The 17589-nt window shown below is 40.6% G+C and overlaps 1 protein-coding gene across 1 annotated transcript; it reads right to left on the bottom strand.

The window, feature by feature from the left end:
• Nucleotides 1-5070: 5070 nt before the first annotated feature.
• Nucleotides 5071-14699, bottom strand: LOC149300569 (ubiquilin-1-like). Its single transcript, XM_089485075.1, has 11 exons — nucleotides 14574-14699; nucleotides 11209-11360; nucleotides 10992-11107; nucleotides 9730-9992; nucleotides 9048-9206; nucleotides 8413-8647; nucleotides 7717-7859; nucleotides 7404-7487; nucleotides 6813-6928; nucleotides 6094-6253; nucleotides 5071-5232 (listed from the first exon to the last, which is right to left on the bottom strand). Exons 1-11 carry the CDS (start codon nucleotides 14697-14699, stop codon nucleotides 5071-5073), a joined length of 1716 nt encoding a protein of 571 aa, XP_089341201.1.
• Between the last annotated feature and the right edge of the window lie 2890 nt (nucleotides 14700-17589).

The following is a 17589-nucleotide window of genomic DNA, read 5'->3' as shown; positions in this document are numbered from 1 at the left end:
TAGGCTTAATTCATTCTCTGCCATATCTAACGGGAAGAATAAATGCTTGTCCGTTTGTTCTTAAAATACAATCGCTCCCTCCAAGCGTTTCGGTATGTTATCTTAATATCTGGATGTCCATTTGACATCTTTGTTCAGTTAAGTGTGTGTAAGGGATCTAAATATGCCTCATGGATGGTAAGCACTAAACCAGAAGTGTCTCACTAAAGATGCATCTTGGCAATCTGGAAATATGAACCAATGTTTAAACTTAAAACCAAAAGCATGGGGCAGTCTAAGAAAGAAAAACTCTTATTAACAATGTGTCCATGCAAATGCATTTATTTGGCCAACATACAAAAATAAGATGTAGAGTTGTGTAAGCAGAAGTCAATTTCAAATGGAATCATTGGTCATTAGATCTGAAGATCATGTGAATCTACATCTTTTTCTTTTTGACCCATTTAAAGGAATCATGTTTGCCTATATGGACTTTGTCATCCTTTTGGAAAGTAATTGAACCCTTTGAGAATTACCCGTTTTCTATATTAATTATATTAACTATATTATATTAATTATTCTAGACAAACGCACCGTGCTTAAGTTAATAAAACACAAACAATAATAATCCTTCATGTCTTTATTTTGCACACCTATTTAACCCCTTCAATCCCAGGGGTTTTTGGTACCTCAAAGCCCAGAGCAATTTTGCCATTTTTGGGGTATGTCGGTTTAGCGATGATTCTCTTTCCCTGTGAATGGTGTACCCATATAAACTATATATTGTTTTTTCAAGGAGAGATAGAGCTTTCGTTTGATACCATAGTTGGATGATTAGCTGAAAATTTAGAATGAGAAATTTAGTAAAAACTAGCGAAGATTAGAAAAATAAACTAATTTTGTTTTACATTTTCCCTCTGAATCCTCACAAAATTAGGTAAAGTGATGGAAAATCCCCTCCAAATTTATCAATTCAGGTGTCCTGATTTCAGAAATATCTAATTTATATAGATTTTCCAGACTTTCCCAGCACCAGGGAGCATACTATTAGGTGTACAATTTTGTATAATTTTTATGCCTATGGCTTAACGAGTTTGGGGGTTGTGAATGGGGGCAGGAGGGTTATACTGGCTAGATGTTATGCTAGGGCAATGGGAAGTAAGGTTTTTTTAAGAATTTTTTTTATTATCTTTTTTTATATATATTTTTTTATTTTAATTTTTTTTACATTTTTTTTATTTTTTACATTTTTTTTTTTACACAGTAATGGTTAGAGGTCCTCCTAGGGACCTCCTGAACATACCAGTGATGTCACAGTGACATCACAGCTCATATTATAATTTTTTTTAGTATTATTTATATTATTATTTTAATGATTTATTTAATATTATTTTTAAATGACTAACCGGTTTTTTTTTTCCAGCTTTTCTGTTACAGGCCGGGAGGGGGAGTTAGAGAGATGGTTTCTCACTCCCCTCCCCGCGATCCCCCTGCACCGATCACACTGTGATCTCTATGCAGGTCCTCACAGACCTGCATAGAGATCGCAGCGTCTCTGTGCCTCATCGGAGGACAGGATATCCCCGCAGGGGATATCCTGTCCTCCGATGACCTTCCGGGTTACGTCAGCAGTGACGTAACCCGGAAGGGAATGCCCGATCGCGCGTTTGCAACTGCCGGCTTCTGTTGTCAGTGGGGAGTCCAGGCTGTCAAACGACAGCCTGGTCTCCCGTGCGGCGGCAGGGATGTGTCCCTGACGCTGCACGAAGGGCTGGACGTACCGGGACGTCCATAGGGGTTTCTTTGTGGGCGTTTTTTGGACGTCCCGGTACGTCTATAGGGGATTGAAGGGGTTAACATTCACAGTGCTGGTGGAAAAAGTATGTGAACCCTGGGATTTAATAACTCATAGAACCTCCTTTGGCAGCAATAACCTCAAACAAGTGCTTCCGATAGCTGCAGATTAGACTATTCTTTCTTATGTAACTGCTAAAGCTTGGCCATTTTCCTAGGATGTCTGATGTGAATGGCTCTCACAGTCATTTCACTGCAGTTTAAGGTCTGGGCTCTGACTGGACCACTTGAAAAGGCATTTTCTTTTTTCTTGTAGATTTACTTTGATGTTTAGGGTCATGTTCCTTCTGAATCACCCAATTTCTACCAAGCAGCCACCCTATTTTCCTGTATGACACCTTGATAAACTTGGGAATTTGCTGTCCCCTCGACGATCGCAAGCTGTGCAGGCGCTGAGGCACCAAAGCAGCCCTAAACCATGATGCTCCCTCCACCATACTTCAACATTGGGATGATATTTTCATGTTGGTATGCGGTGCCCATTTTTATTCCATACATAGTGCTGCGTGTTCATACCCAGCAATTCAAACTTAGTTTCATCAGTCCACAAAATATTTTCCCAGTAGCGTTGTGGAGTGTCAAGGTGACAAACTTCAGGCAAACAGCGATGTTAAAGTGGAAAGCAGAAGCTTCCTCCGTGGTGTTCTGCCAAAGACTCCATCCATGCCTGTTCAATATTTTTCATATGGTAGAATCATGAACAGAGATGTCAATCAGCCTTTAGCTGTTACTCTAGGGTTCTTTTTTGTGTGGACTCTTGAGATTGCTTTATTACCCTTTCCAGTTTTATACAAATAAATAATTCTGGATTCTTCTGATACTTCTTTTTTTGTGGTTCACATAAGCAGATGCTTCTTGAGAACAGCAAACTTGAAATGTGTATATTTTATGTCGAAGTAACTCCAAAACACACTGCCAATGCCATTTCATTGATAGGACTCCAGGCTTGCCAACTCCTGACTCCAATTAGCTTTTGCTGAAGTGAAGAGCCCGGGGTTCACATACTTTTTCCAACCCACACTGTGAATGTTTAAATGATGTATTTAACATGGCCAAGAACAATACAATAATTTGTGTGTTATTAGTTAAGACAGAATGCGTTTATTTTTGTAACTTAAGCATCATATCATAGTTTAAGACAAATGTGTACATAAAATGCTGGCAATTCCAAGGGGTTCACTCTTTCTTGCCATTTCTGTATATCAGCTTCCCTTGTTACCACTAAGGGAAAATAATATAACCAAAAATGAATTCTCTTTAACACCTCAATGTGTTTCAAAGGACCTTCAGACAGACAGCTGAACACATACTACTACTTTGATACATTTTGTATGGTGATGTGAAATCATACCATCAGCATACAATCAAAAAAAAAAAAAAAATCACACTGAAAAACAAGTCAGCCAGTTCAGTGGGGTACTTTTATTTTCTTTCTGGTGTGGGGGGGTATGAGTATTAGTAGGTCTCAATATACCATAGCAAGTAACTCTATACCATATCCTTCACAGTCATCACTTGCTCCTCTTCCAACTATTTGATTTTAAAGAAACAGTATACTGTTAGGCTTCTTAGGTGGTCTGTGAGAAGCAAGAAGTGGAGGTATTATTCACTTCACATAATACTTACTTTCTACTTTTGGGGAATGAAGCCACACAATAGTACCCATGTAAAGCTACACAAAATATACCTCAGTGAAATCTCTACTAGATAAACGTCTCCAGTAATCCATGCAAAGGACAAGCAAGACATATTTCATGCTATGTTAATAGCACCCTCTGGTGGATTTTAGGACCATAAACATTATTTAATGACTTCTGTTAGGACTCCCTCTACGAGTATATCCTTTCAGGACATCTTTTACTATTATTACATTTCAATCTTTATTGACTTGTAGAATTTTCTGTACACACAGACATTCACTCTATTTTTTTTTTTTTGTAGACAAGTTCGACTTAACAAGCAAGACTTCAGCTAGAAACCCAACCTATTTTTTCCAGTGGCACCATCCAAACGTATCGCAAGCACACTCAAAGTGCATTCGGACCAAGCGACTAAAATCAAGCCAGCCTCAAACCGTATGACTTTGTTTTTAAAAAGCTCCCCTAGGGCATGACTTACAAGGCAGCGTGTTACATTGTAGTAAACCGATTATAGGAATATTTTGGCATTTCCACTAATGTTTTATGATGCTCATGTAGTCCTCCGGAAATATTTAAATAATTAAAACTGAACAAGAAATGAAAGAAGTATTGGAGTTTATTTATTACCTGTGCACAGGAGAAAGAGCTATTGATAAAAATTAAAGTACAAACCAAATTTTTCGACGTGGTTAAAAAGAATTTGTTTATCACATGACACTTTGAAACCCTGAAGTTTTGGTGAATTTTTGGCCACCCAGAGCAGACCAGGACTGTGGTGTTCCCTCTGTGCAAATACATTTACACTTCAGAATCAGGGATTGGTAGGACTGTGTCAGGTGTAAAATTAAACAATGATCAACGTCAAAGAAAATTATAAGTCACACTGGAGGGGTTCACTGGGGTCAGTGAAAAAGTAGACCTCGCCGAATTCTACTGAAATGGATGTTCCTTGGTGAACGAGCTGCATCTAATTTCACAATATCACTTCGCTTACAAAAGCTTCCTACGTCACATAATTTTCTTAAATACAGGTTTCTATTATCTGTGTATGCGCTCAAGACTATTTTTCCCACGTAACTCTGCTGAACGGGATCTGTTTAAATTTAACTGAAGTGGAAGGATTTAATAAAGCGTAAAAAATCAAGCAGAATGAATATTACAGCATTGCATTAGCAAAAATACATGCGGAAGTCACAAAAAGCGATAATTCATCACTAATTAGAACTTTATGTTTTTGCTTCCTGTGTGGTATAAATTATTAGGATATTGATTTAAAAAGAGCTACCTTTTGCCAGCTGAAAGGTTAAATAAAACCGGTTAGCCCAACTGCAGTAGCTATTGGTTTAGAAATCACAAGCAATGCGGCGGGGGGAGGGGGGGAGTTGTGTCTGATGCATGCAACACATTCAAATGAAAAGCTTTGATTCCCGCTATTTCAGATTAACTACTGCACTTCAGCCCAAAGTAAATGCATGGGTTTAGTTTGTAATGAGAAGGGATTCCAGGAGTCAAACTGAAAAAAGCAGGTGTTTTATCGAGACTCAAGAGCCATTATCAAAAATAAATTACACTTTTGTTTGTGGGTTCGAAAGGGTCGCTATGATGGTTGAGAGCCCAGTAGTCGTTCTATAGCAGCATTGATGTCTCCTCCAGTTGCTATTAAAGCTTGTATGTTTGCTTCTCGGTTTAGGAATCCCATAGCACTGAGCTGATCCAGCTGCTGTTGAAATCGTATTTCTGGATTCTGAACCTGCTGAGACTGTCATAAAAAGAGATAATTTTAGTTAAAAAAACCCCAAAAAACAAAGGTTTATTTTATGGCGCACTACCATTAACCCCTTAACGACCTATGACGGGCCAGGAACATTACGCAAAAACGGTCTCTTAAAGACCAATGACATGCCTGGCACGTCATGGCATTAAACAAGCTTAGAAAGCGATCTACGGTCACTTTCTTCGCTTAAACTGTGTTGCCGTAATGCCTCGTTGCCGAGGCATTGAGCAACATTGAGATCGGCATCAACAGAGAAAGCCCACTTTAAAAGTTTAGGAGGGTAATCAGCGCCAATGGTGTTGCCGAAATGTTACCTCCCAAACAACCTGACAAACCCATGCATGGAGGGTATCACTGTACTCTGGATATATAGCTGAACACATATATTGGAGTGTTTTTGACAGTGGCATATACCAGGAGCTGTAAATTCATTCCTGAAGTGCAATTTTTGCCATAAATTACTACCACAAAGTTTGACAAAGGGTTGTAGTAGAATTAGTGCATGGAAATACCTTGGGATGTCTAGTTTTCAAAAAATAAAAAAACAGCTTGGTCCTTAAGGGGTTAATTTTTGTAATAAGTGTTTATGTTTAATAAACAAACATTTTAATCAGGAAGTGATTTTTGCCAATATTTCTACATTTTCATGAATTAAATGAATGTACAGAATAGCCTTGCCAGATGCCACAAATGTGTGACATCCAGTCTTACCAGAATCATCCAGTTTCCAAATGCCAAGTAGTGCGAGTAGTCATGAGAATTAGATATGCATGCAAAATATGGATATTGATAAATAAGGTAAATCTATTCATAACCCATTGAATTTGAGTGACAGCATTGCTTTACCTGTGGATTAGCACCAGAAAGAGCCTGTAACATTTGTTGTATAAATTGCTGGTGCCCGGGCTCAGATATTCCAGACAGGGGACTTGGGGCTTCTGTGGGCACAGGATTAGGGGGAGCTGTGGGGGTTGCAGGGCTAGCGCTCCCCAATCCTCCAATGCCACTGCAAGAACAAAGGCAATTTTAAAATAGGGGGGAAAAGTACAATCGTATATCACCAACATCTGCTTTTGAGATTAAGCATTAGAATATTATTCTAACGTATTCTGAAGTACAGTTACGCCAAATCTTTTCAGTTCAAAACCCTGCTCTGTTACTTTCCCCTGGCCAAATCCTGATGCCATTGAGTCACGTGGCCTCATGCAGGAACAGATCAATGTGAAAGCTTATGTAGAGAACAAAGGGTTAATGACAGAATTGCTAAACCCCTTTTAAGTGGGAATTCTTAATAGGGAATCCCACAATTTTTCCATAGCTTATATATATAGATTTGTCTGCTACCCTCTAAAGTAGATATTAAGTCTCTGAACTGGTCTGTAGTATGAAAGAGCATTCAATAGCAAACAGAATAAGAAAGATCGTGTAATATTTAAACTTTAACCAGCTTCTTGAAACTGCAGGCAAGCACTATCGACATCTCAAGTATTTTTCTAGACCACTTCTATCGGATTTCTGATTAAAACAAGTGCTGGCACAAAAAGTAACAATAAATCAAAGTGTACCCTGGCATAAGTGTTGGTGCTTCCGTTGCCAAGGTCTGCAGTCCCTGCTGGATCTGCAGCAAAGCCTGCATTGCTCTTGGATTTGACATGGCTGATAATGTGTCCGGATTCTGCATCTATAAAGAGACATAAGCATGTAAAACAGTCGCACAAAAACACGACAGGACAAAATACTGTTAGAAAGATCACATGCAGTTAAGTCACATGCAAACAAAGTCAACTGTAGAATGGCGGATCTCCTCTTTACATTGCTTAACACTACATAGTATCATACTTGAACGATGCCGTTTACTGTGCTATGTAAAACACGCATCCGCTCTGCTCTTACAATCCTAAATGAAGTGCCATTTAATGTAAATATATGCACAACCTGCATGCTTAAAAAGTCTTATACGGATCTGAAAAAAAACTTGAAAGTTGCTGGGAGCAGCCATACATTATAGCAATATAATATCAAAAGAAAAAATATGTCTCAGCAGCTCAAGAACGCCGTAAAACAATGCATGTAAAATGCAAAGCCCATGAGGCAGGCGCAGATCCAGCAGCAGGTGCAACGACTTGGTGCCCGACAGCTTGACACTCGGCTCTCACCTGCTGTAAGAAAAGTGGCAGCTGCTGTCGCATTTGATCTTGCAGTTGGGGATTCCCAGCAAACAGGGGGTTATTTTGCATCATCTGAAAGAATACAATAAAACGTCATTCCATTTTGACCATAAAAACCCCAAAACAAACACCCCCACAAAATTCAACAAATTAGGGGTTTTTTTGCACACACAGATCACAAGATCACTTTATCCCTGTCTTGATTCGGTATTATTTAAACACACTAGATATTTGGGGTTAAAGAGTCAAAAGGTTTTTATCCGTGTTGAAAAATCACCCACCGCAGACACAAACCTCTTACCTGTGCTGCAAATTCAGGATTCTGACTAAAAGACTGCATCATGCTCCTCATATACGGGGCAGACAACATGTTCTGCATTAGCTGTGGGTTTTCAGTAATTTGCTGCATCAGGCTTTGCATACCGGGGGTATTGAACATACCTGCTGTGGAAACAATGACATGGAAGGAAACAGTTAACTAATAATACAAACAAATGGAAAATTCATGAAACTATTTAGGAGAACTGCAATAACTTCTCAAGAACGCATCCACATTAAATTAGTCTGACCTAATGAACGAATATGCCTTAAGAATAGTTACAGTAAATGTATAAGTTGTTGCCCTTGCGGCTTACACTTACCAGATCCAGGACATTTTTTGGCCAGACGCTGGTATCCTGAGCCAAAGATCGAGGATGTGATGCGACTCTTTGTCATGCCCTTTAGTCTGCTGATGGGTTTGCCATGCTACATTTATTATACGCGGGACAGCCAATGTATTTCATTCATATGAAACATTGCTCAGTTGGGCAGCATAGGGAGGACTATGCCGACACTATAGAAGTAAAACCAATAATTGTGTAATTTTACACAAAACTAAAAAATGATCTGCAAACTTTGTTTTGCAGATAATGAGCATTAAGGCTTAGGAAGTGTGCATCCCGTCACGATGAAGTGACCGAACACTGAGACAGCACTGCGAATTAGACTACAGTACCTCCTAATCCAGACGTCATGCTTGGCAATGTGGAACTTGGTGTTGTGGTGGTACCGCTGTTGGTACTGGTGGTATTTACTGCAGGGTTGCTTCCCCCGCTTCCAGCAGATGGAGAATCGGCAGTGCTGGACTGAGGAGCCCAAGGGTTTGGAAGAGGATCTCTGTTTTCTGTACGGGAAGGCTGGTTCCCTGCATTCGAATTACTCACAAGTGAAGCAAATGGATTGCCACCAAACTGAAACAGAAGAACATGCCAAGATTAAAATTATTGCCGGGGGGGGGGGGGTGCACAATCATTATGCAAAAATGCTTAATAATGACCATTCATTGCACTGAAATCTAATAATTTAAATAAAAAAAATCATGCACCCAATTGCTTTGTTCTTGCATAATAATACAAAATTAATGATAAAATTCAATACTGCGGCTTGGCAGGTAGCCTCACCAGGATACACATAAAGGTTCATTGATAAGCGACCGTCAATCTTTATTCCCATCACTCCAAATCATAGAAGGGACTACAACTTTTCAGACAAACCATCTATCTGGGCAGACAGTCTCATTACATCACATTTACCACTCAGCATATTATACTTTCACTCACTCTTACAATGAGAGTCAATTGGGAACAGTACCTGCTCTTGGGCAGCATTCAGCATAGGCTCCTGAATGTCCGTGTACATTCTCCGCAAGGCGTTATAGCCCCCAGGAATACTTTCGAGATTGCTCAGGGCTCTGTCTTGGTTCCTCATCATCTCCTGCATCATCGCTGGATTTCGAGCAAGTTCTAGCGTCTAGAGATAACATTTAAAACGTCAAAACCAGCCAAATATATCACTGCTACATCTCAGGCTGCATCCAAGCAGACAATGCAAGGACCATTTACATCATGCAAGAGCTATTTTTTCTACAGCACAAAGATGTATGGTGTATAGCAGAAAATGCTATAAAGGTAGTGGAGTTAGAATTTTATTATATATTCTGTACTAGTTAAACTAGTCACAGATCCCCAGTCAGGGATCCATGCTACAACCAAACAGTCTCTACATACATATAAACCAAAGCTTTGGACAGCTGGACAGTTTGCGTTCATTCACCGATTTAGTTATTCAATTACAGACACCATTAAACTAAAGTGAGGATGTGGTTACCTGCCATTTTGGTTTTTGATTCAGAACCACTTCATTTAGCTTTAGAATCTGATTAAATTAATGCAATTCTTCTGTGTCTTACATATGACCACACTAACTAACTGGCCTTTTTAGCACATTTATAGAGATAAGTTTGTAAACATAGTATAAAAGAAGCCAAAAATACCTGTCGCATTATATCTGGATTATTAAGCATATGACTGATTTCAGGATTTCGCTGGATTAACTGCTGCATTTGAGGATTGGCCATAATTAATTGCCTCATTAAGTCAGGATTAGAGAGCATGCTTTGAACAAATGGGTTCTCCATGATTTGAACCATCATCTCTGGGTTGGACATGAGCTGCCTCTGCATCTGACTCTGGAGCTCAGAAAAGTTTGAAGCATTCATGCCCATGCTGCTGAGACTCGCCAGCCCTCCGAGGCCTCCTGGAAAGAGAACAGGACACAAACATAAAAATAAATAGGAAATAATGTACAAAGTAATGGCAGAGGATTAGATTAATCTTAAAGGACCTGAAAGGCAAGTTGGAAAGGTAACGACCTGAACGCTAAAATATATATATATATATATATACACACACACACACACACACACACACACATACATATATACACACACACAATCATCCAACCCCATGTGAATAAAACACCTTATCGTTAAGCAATCATTGAAAACAGCATCCTCTGTATGCTTAATTTGAATGCAGACATTTAGAAGCAAGAACATTTCTTCTGGATGCAGGGTTTGCATCTAAACTACATCTAACTGCCCTGTGTTAGGTGCTGTTGATCTACATGTATGTGCAACCCCGTAGATAAGATTTCTACTAATTTTTCACAAACAAAATGCTGCTTTTAATACTTGGTTTACATTATTTTGGGAAGGTGTGTGTGTGTGTGTGTGTGTGTGTATAAAAAGCATATACAAGTTTACCTAGGTAACATGTATGCTGTTTATAACATTGTGACCTAAATAACACTAGAAGCAAAATAGGAAAGTTGGCCTGGTTTCCAACAGGGGGGGGGGGGGGGAATAATGTGTCCCGACCCTAGCACTTAAAGGCTTAAAATAACTCTAAGCACCCCTATCTTCTATGTGCTCTGCAGAGCTATTTGGCTCCACTCATTCTTGCCTGATGTTGTTGGCCTGCTTTGCACACCACATGTTACGGACAGCTAATGGCATAGATAATTCACGTGCCTTCCTGTTAGGAGATAACCCTGCAGAAGTGGGCACATCAAATACCACTGCTTGGTACAGCGGACTCGGTGGCCAGCAGTTACAGTGAACAAGCAATGCTATTAAAAACACTAATTTTATTGAAAGAAAGGCACTTTCCCAGAGCAGACAATGGGGGGGGGGGGGATGATAGCCAACACATAATGGATCCTAACAGCGCCCTAGGTGGCCATAGAGAACCTTACCCAAACCAAACGGAGAGCTGGTGGTTGGCGTTGAGGTGGCAGTGCTGCTGGGTGCGGTTGAACTAGCTTCTTGGTTGCTGGAGCTGTTCGGCTGTGAAGCTGCTGAAGCTTGTGACCTATTGTCAGATACAATAGAAATTACGTTGAACAAACACACATTCTCAACCTGCAGACAAATCAGAAAGCACAAAGCCTAAATCAGATGTTTTCTACGTACCGGTTCTGTGTTTTGATGACCAGGTGAACAGTGAGTCCATCGTGGATTCCATGTTGGCTAAGCGTATCCTGATCCTTCAAAATCTTCCCGGCAAATATTAACACAAGCTGGTCTGTGTTTGACTTGAAGCGCTTTGATATGTCCTCCTTGAACTGAAAATAAGGCGTTTTAGTGAAGTACTCTAAAATATAAGTAACATTTTAACTATTTACAGTGTATAGCATGAAATGATTACGTATCTATAGTCCCGTTTACAGCTACAGTTCTTTACATTAAATACACCATATAATTCTGTTTACTGATTAAGTATCAAGTTTGTGATCTAAATGATTCGAAAATGCTGTTCATGCCATAGTCTGCCATCTTTCACAAGATGGACATCTGAACGACATATCTCCTACAGAAAAAGCTACTTTATCACGTGTGCTCTAATTCATGAATTGAATTAAGCTGGGATGCCAACAGTTCTTTAGAAACAGGACTAGCACGACCGTAACGCAACAGATGACTGCTTCTGAACCAACAAATGCACGAATGGGGTCGAAATGCATAATGCATCATGACCGATGACTTAAATGGACCCTATCCCATTAGGCATTTAAAAAAATCACGTCGTCCTGTTACAGGGCAACAGATCAGATGGCTGAAAGAGATACAACAAAGTCAACAAGTACACAGACGTTGGCACGTGATCCAACGATTACACGAGTCACGTGTTGGAAAAAAGCAACGGAGTACAAGTTTCTAGATGGAAGGTCTTACTATTCAGTCTGTAAAAACCACATAAACGCACAATAGTACCCCCTTTTTTTCTACCTGCCATGTTCAGCATCTGTAGGGGGGAGGGGATATCCCTTATGAGCTAAACACACAACAACGTCTATTGACTAAAGAGAGGAACGCCAGGAGAGCTTGGAGGAGAGCTGTGGTTTCAACTTCCTGACCGTAAATACGCGGCACGCGAGATATCAGCGGGCGGATCTCATGTGTAAGACTCACTTTTATTAGTAAGGTGTGTGCTGTAGTACTAAATAACGTAAGCTTGGTGGAAACGTTTCCTGAATCGCCTTGCCTGCCGCAAGTTGTATAGTCATAGTCTATGGCTACACTTGGTGATAGAGCTCTATTCCCATACATTCAAATACAAAGCGCCGAAATACGGTAGTGGATCCCATTTACAATTCTGCTGACTAAGCCAATTATCCAGAGAGTTTTCTCTTGACTGGAAATGATTTATTCTAGCTAAAGATGGCTTACCAACTTGGAGCCAGATAACATCCAATGAGAATGATTAAGTTATTCCATGGATATTTTTTCACACTCCACAACACTGCGCATGCACATGCCAAATCTGCTTTACTACATAGCACATAGAACGTTGCATCGTGACTGGACAGTCACATTTATCCTAAGAAAATATTTTAAAATACACAGATTTTAACAGCAACAAAGATCATTTGTACCCAAACGATTAAGAAACATAGCTGCAGACTTCATAAAAGTGCCTGAAAGGGACACCCCAGCCATCCCACGTACTTTAACACATAAAATAGCTTTGTGGTTCCATTAAAATGTCGCAATGTCCTTTTCTCCAAATGCCTACATATTTGCCCCCTTTCTCCACCCCTCAACCAAAAGTTGTGCAGGAGAAGGAGATTAGTTTTGGGCCAAAACAGTCCCCCGACCTTCATACAGCTCCGGCACTGGCTTCAAGCAGCCAATCAGCAGCAAGAATAGACCGACCATGGAGGAGGAGGAGGAGGGCAGCTGCTTTCACCGTTTCATTTCTTAAGGATGCATATTGTAGTACTCACAGAGCATTTCAATATACATTCTTCCATAGCAGGGGTGTCAGTGACATTAAACTGTCCCTTTAACAATACACTAGCCTGTAGTCGAGACAATAATACTTGGATCTTTACACAGCAGGAATAAAAAGGCTTAATGAAAGCTTGTCATGCGCTTAGTCATGGTAGACCTCATGACATCTCGAAAATGTGAATAACTGGCAGGAAGGCCACCAGGGTGCCAATCAGTGGCTACCGCGCTTTCACACACTGCCGATGAAGTAATCATTTAGTCATACTGGCCAATGACAATGATTGACACTTACAGCCATCATCCATTTGGGACAGAGTTTTGGTTGGGGAGGAGAAAGGTCTTCCCATATGTAACATAGAATTGTAACATTTTTGAATAGTAAGGCCAAAAAAAAAAAAAAGGAAAACAAAATAAAAACTTGATCTTCCACAAATGTAAGCGAGAACCCAAAAGCTTTATTCATCTAGAATGCCTAGAACACTATTATTCCTGCCAATCACAGACACAAGGAGCGACGTTAATCGGGTTAAAAGAAGAAATAAAGGTTTTCATACCCAAACATGAATATTTACGAATAGGTCACTGTGCAGAAGGGTTAACGAAGCAGAATTTTACGATTACACAATAAATGCAGGCATTTTGGTTTTATCTCGCACCAAGCATGAGGAAGGGTCAAAAGTCCAATCCTATGTCCTAGCGTAAGAATTCATGTACACTATTGGCACACGTAAAAAGAAAAGCGTCGCCGAAGAGACATTTCTTTAGAAACATAGAATTGGATGGCAGGTAAGGACCGTTCGGCCATCTAGTCTGCCCGTTCTTCCTGATGTTGGCCTCATCTTAGAATCGGGAGCCTTATGCCGGTCCCGTGCTTGATTCAATTTCCTAACGCACAGCATGAGCAGATGCATAATAAACCATATACAATATAAACCACAATATAATATGGGGTAACCAACAGGTGCATCTGTTAAACTGGTTGACCGCCAGATCCAACCTGTGTATTTATACATACACACATTATATATATATATAAATATAACTCGCTTTAGCGCTGCATTTTGTGAGCTTGTCTGTTTTGGCCAAAACATTGAACTAAAGCCTCGCGGTTACTCTAACGTATACACACGCAGGTTTGGATTCAAGAGCTTGCAATTGTGGCTTTTTCGCCATTGTTGTGACACATGAAATCGGGGCTGCGCGCAGGCACAACGCATCCAAGAAAGCCGGGTTACCCCCAGTAACAGACACGTGATGCTTCAGCGTCATTCTAATGGAAAGGCGGACAGAAGGTAGTTTCCAATACGATTCCTACGATGACAGCGACAGACGGGCCATCATTACAGCCAACGTGCCAGATCCACTTATTGCTAGCCCTGAGTCTATTGCTGTGTCCTCTAATGTTATACACAACAGAAACAGGTATTGGCCAAAAATAAAATTTAGATAAACTGTGACATCTTATCTAAACAAAGTGCCAATACTTAGATCTGAGGCTAATCTCAAGTGGCCGTGTGTCTTTCCGCTGATCCCTGCTTTCTCACCTCCTTAATGCTGCTGTTTTCCGGCACCGCAAACTCTTCTTTCTCCTTAGGAGTTTTCACCGTGACTTTGATGATCCGGGCTGGATCTGATGAGCTAGCTGTGGATGAGGAGGGGGGATCTGACATGGCTCCACTAAGACACTGGGTATATTCACACGGCTGAGTGTACCGGCAGCAGGGTGTACGTGGACGCCCACGGAGGACCGTGTATCCGAGTGATCGCGCTTACGGAGTGAGCGCGGTTAGTGCTGTTGTAATCGTGTGCCTATGAGTGCGCACTTCGGGCCGGAGGAAATGAGTCAGTATGTCTGCGTATAATGTGGATTTCGGCTCTGTGGTGTCAGGCGGTACAGGCGCAGCTCAGGCCGCACTAACGGCGCTTCCTCATACCGCAGCGTCACAAACACGTCACAGGAACCGGCCGCCGCGGGGCACTCTGGGAAAGGAATGGCACCCTTTTAAGCCTTGTCACTGCCTTTGCGGCTTCTCGTTTGCGGCGGAATGGCTGCAAAGCGAAACAAGTTCAAATATCTCAGAAGCTGAAAGCGCGAGAAATGGTCAAAACAGCTGCCTTCCCGTACAGAACCCGTAGCTGCGTGTCCGTACGATGTCGCATGAAGATGACGTTAAAGCTGTCATAGAAACTGCTAGAACGATACATAACCTTTCTTGAACGCTAGGGTGCGCATGAGCAGGTAGCGGCGAAACATCCCAATAGTCGCTAAAAGTTGACTCGGCGGCCATTTTTATGGTTAGAAAGAAAAAAACAAACTTGTTTGGAATAGTTTCTAAGCGTGTCATGTGCCTAATGTGTGTTCATTCTACCTCTCTGTCAATTCGTATTAAAGTGCCATGGCTGGAAATCATTGAGCCACGTATTTCTTAATTGTACCAGCTCTGTATGAAACTCACGTGACCTCCCTGGTGCACACAGGCTAGTTGGTAGGTATACATTAGCGCAATGGCTGAATCTTGGCCACGCTTAATGCTACAAAAAGATGATCCTCGGACCTTCTCAAATATTAACTCTTTAAAGGCGCATCAAAGCGCAGCAATTTGATCATGTTGGCCGATAAATGCTTCTAATAGCAGTGTATAGATTAAAACCATTACTTGTCACCTTGTCACCAGGAATTTCTGCTGTGATTATACCGGTGGGAAAATCTCATTGGAATTAGTGCAGATAGGAAGGATTCACTTCCACCCCCGAGTTTGGGTCATCAAGGGTTAAAAAAGCTAAAGCAGGGAAGCAAGCCTTATAACTAGGATCTTTCCTAGTCGGACATGGCACATTAAGGGGCAATACTAGCCTGAGTTGCCATTACAAGCTCCGTACGTGAAACCGGAGTATGGCAGCAAGTAAAGTTAAGATTTGCCATTTTTTGGAGACTCTTTACACAACTATGTTGCAGGCTACATCACGCATCACGTCATCAGTACTGTGTTCCAAACTCAGAGGGCTTCGCGATACAAGAGGGATCTTGGAAGGTGAGTTCATTTATATGGTAAGATTACTATATATTTGAAGTTTTGTAAAATATTTCTTAAAATTACCACCTATTAAGAGGGGGAAAAAAAAATGAACAAGAACTTTGTAGGATACTAATCTGGAACCTGTAAAAAAAAAAAAAAAAAAGTAACTGTCTATTTTTTTGAAGAATGAATGCATTATTTTGCAGGGTTTTGCCCAGAGACTCCAGGTGAAACAGCATTTCTCTGGGTCACTGCGGGGAAACTCCAGGTATTCTGGCATTGCTGAATCCCCGCCCACTTCCCCTCCAAAAATGGTGTGTCCTGCAACATCAGTGGAGCCGCCCATTGTCAGCAGGACCGCCCACCGTCAGCGGGACCTCCTATTCACATCCCGCAGGTACACGGTAGGTTCTCAGGTGTGGCCGGGAGGTATCCTGCATGGCTTTTCGCTTGGGAGGTGCAAACGCATAAGGAGGATTCCGCAGAATCCCAACATGGATTTGCAAAACAGATGCCATGAAAATTTAAAGGGGCCATGCATTATATTATATGCATTAAAGTGCATAGGATGGCTGGAGTGCCCCTTTAATACAATAATGAAGCCTGAATGTGGAAGCATACCACATTAAAAGAGCATGCCCCATCTATACTCGCTTCATATGCAACCACTTATTTTTTATAAATATATACCCACTTTAAGACCAATTCTGATGAGTTTGACTTTTGTGCACATTTAATCTTTATGATTAAAAATGAAATGACTGAATTCTGGTTGTAGAATTTAACTCCATCTGTCTTGTTTTGTTTTCATGCTTCTTGCAGGGCCCATCATTTGAATTTTTCTCACACCCTTTGTTGGCCTTGTGCTAGGCAGCCCACATATATTCTTCTTTTAGTACTTTATGGGTTACATTCGGGCCATCTTAAGGCTTGATGCATAGGCACTACACGTCATTCATCTTTTCCTCTGACATTTGATGCAACGCATATAAACATGAAGAATTGAGGAAAAATACTTCCATGTAACAATTCAAAAGCATTTTAGGAGACATTTGCTACAAATTACTCTCCGATATTGACCTCATATCCCCAAAGCAATAGCTTCTAAAATGCGTAGTACTGTTCATTACACCTTTTGATGTTTCTAGTGGCTATAGTAAGATTAAAAAAATCCGCAGTTACAGCTCAAGGAGCAGCCCTAGTGTTATTCTAAACCACATAGAGCATACCAATTCCGGTATTCATTATATTAATTATGCATATTTTTTATAACATCAAAGAAAAGAAAAAGTTGATGGGGCTCCATCCTTTATTGCACAGCACTTTACATGCAATCCTAATTACAAGAGAGTAAGTGCTTTATTCTCACTTGAGATAATACCCCTATTAAGATTTTTCCAGCTGTATCAGCTGAAGTCTTGCTCAAAATGGATTACATTTTGGGCCATATTTTACTGATTTCTGCAACAAACCAAAAAAAGACGATTGAAATGTAAAACATGTAGCTAAAAATATGCTCATAGAAAATGATACATGTTTTCAA

Source organism: Sceloporus occidentalis, unplaced genomic scaffold, assembly GCF_023333645.1.
Source record: "Sceloporus occidentalis isolate IW3139 unplaced genomic scaffold, rSceOcc1.0.p SCAF_24, whole genome shotgun sequence".
NCBI lineage: Eukaryota > Metazoa > Chordata > Lepidosauria > Squamata > Phrynosomatidae > Sceloporus > Sceloporus occidentalis.
The sequence above is the reverse complement of the archived record's forward strand: the minus strand, read 5'-3'. Positions and strand labels throughout refer to the sequence as shown.

Bases quoted from the DNA above. Each gene is read 5' to 3' on its own strand.
- LOC149300569 (XM_089485075.1), bottom strand. From the start codon at position 14,699: ATGTCAGATCCCCCCTCCTCATCCACAGCTAGCTCATCAGATCCAGCC. The intron at 11,108-11,208 runs GTACGTAGAAAA...ATCTGACAATAG, and splicing joins GTCATCAAAACACAGAACCG to GTCACAAGCTTCAGCAGCTT. The intron at 6,254-6,812 runs GTACACTTTGAT...TTGTTCTTGCAG, and splicing joins GCACCAACACTTATGCCAGG to TGGCATTGGAGGATTGGGGA.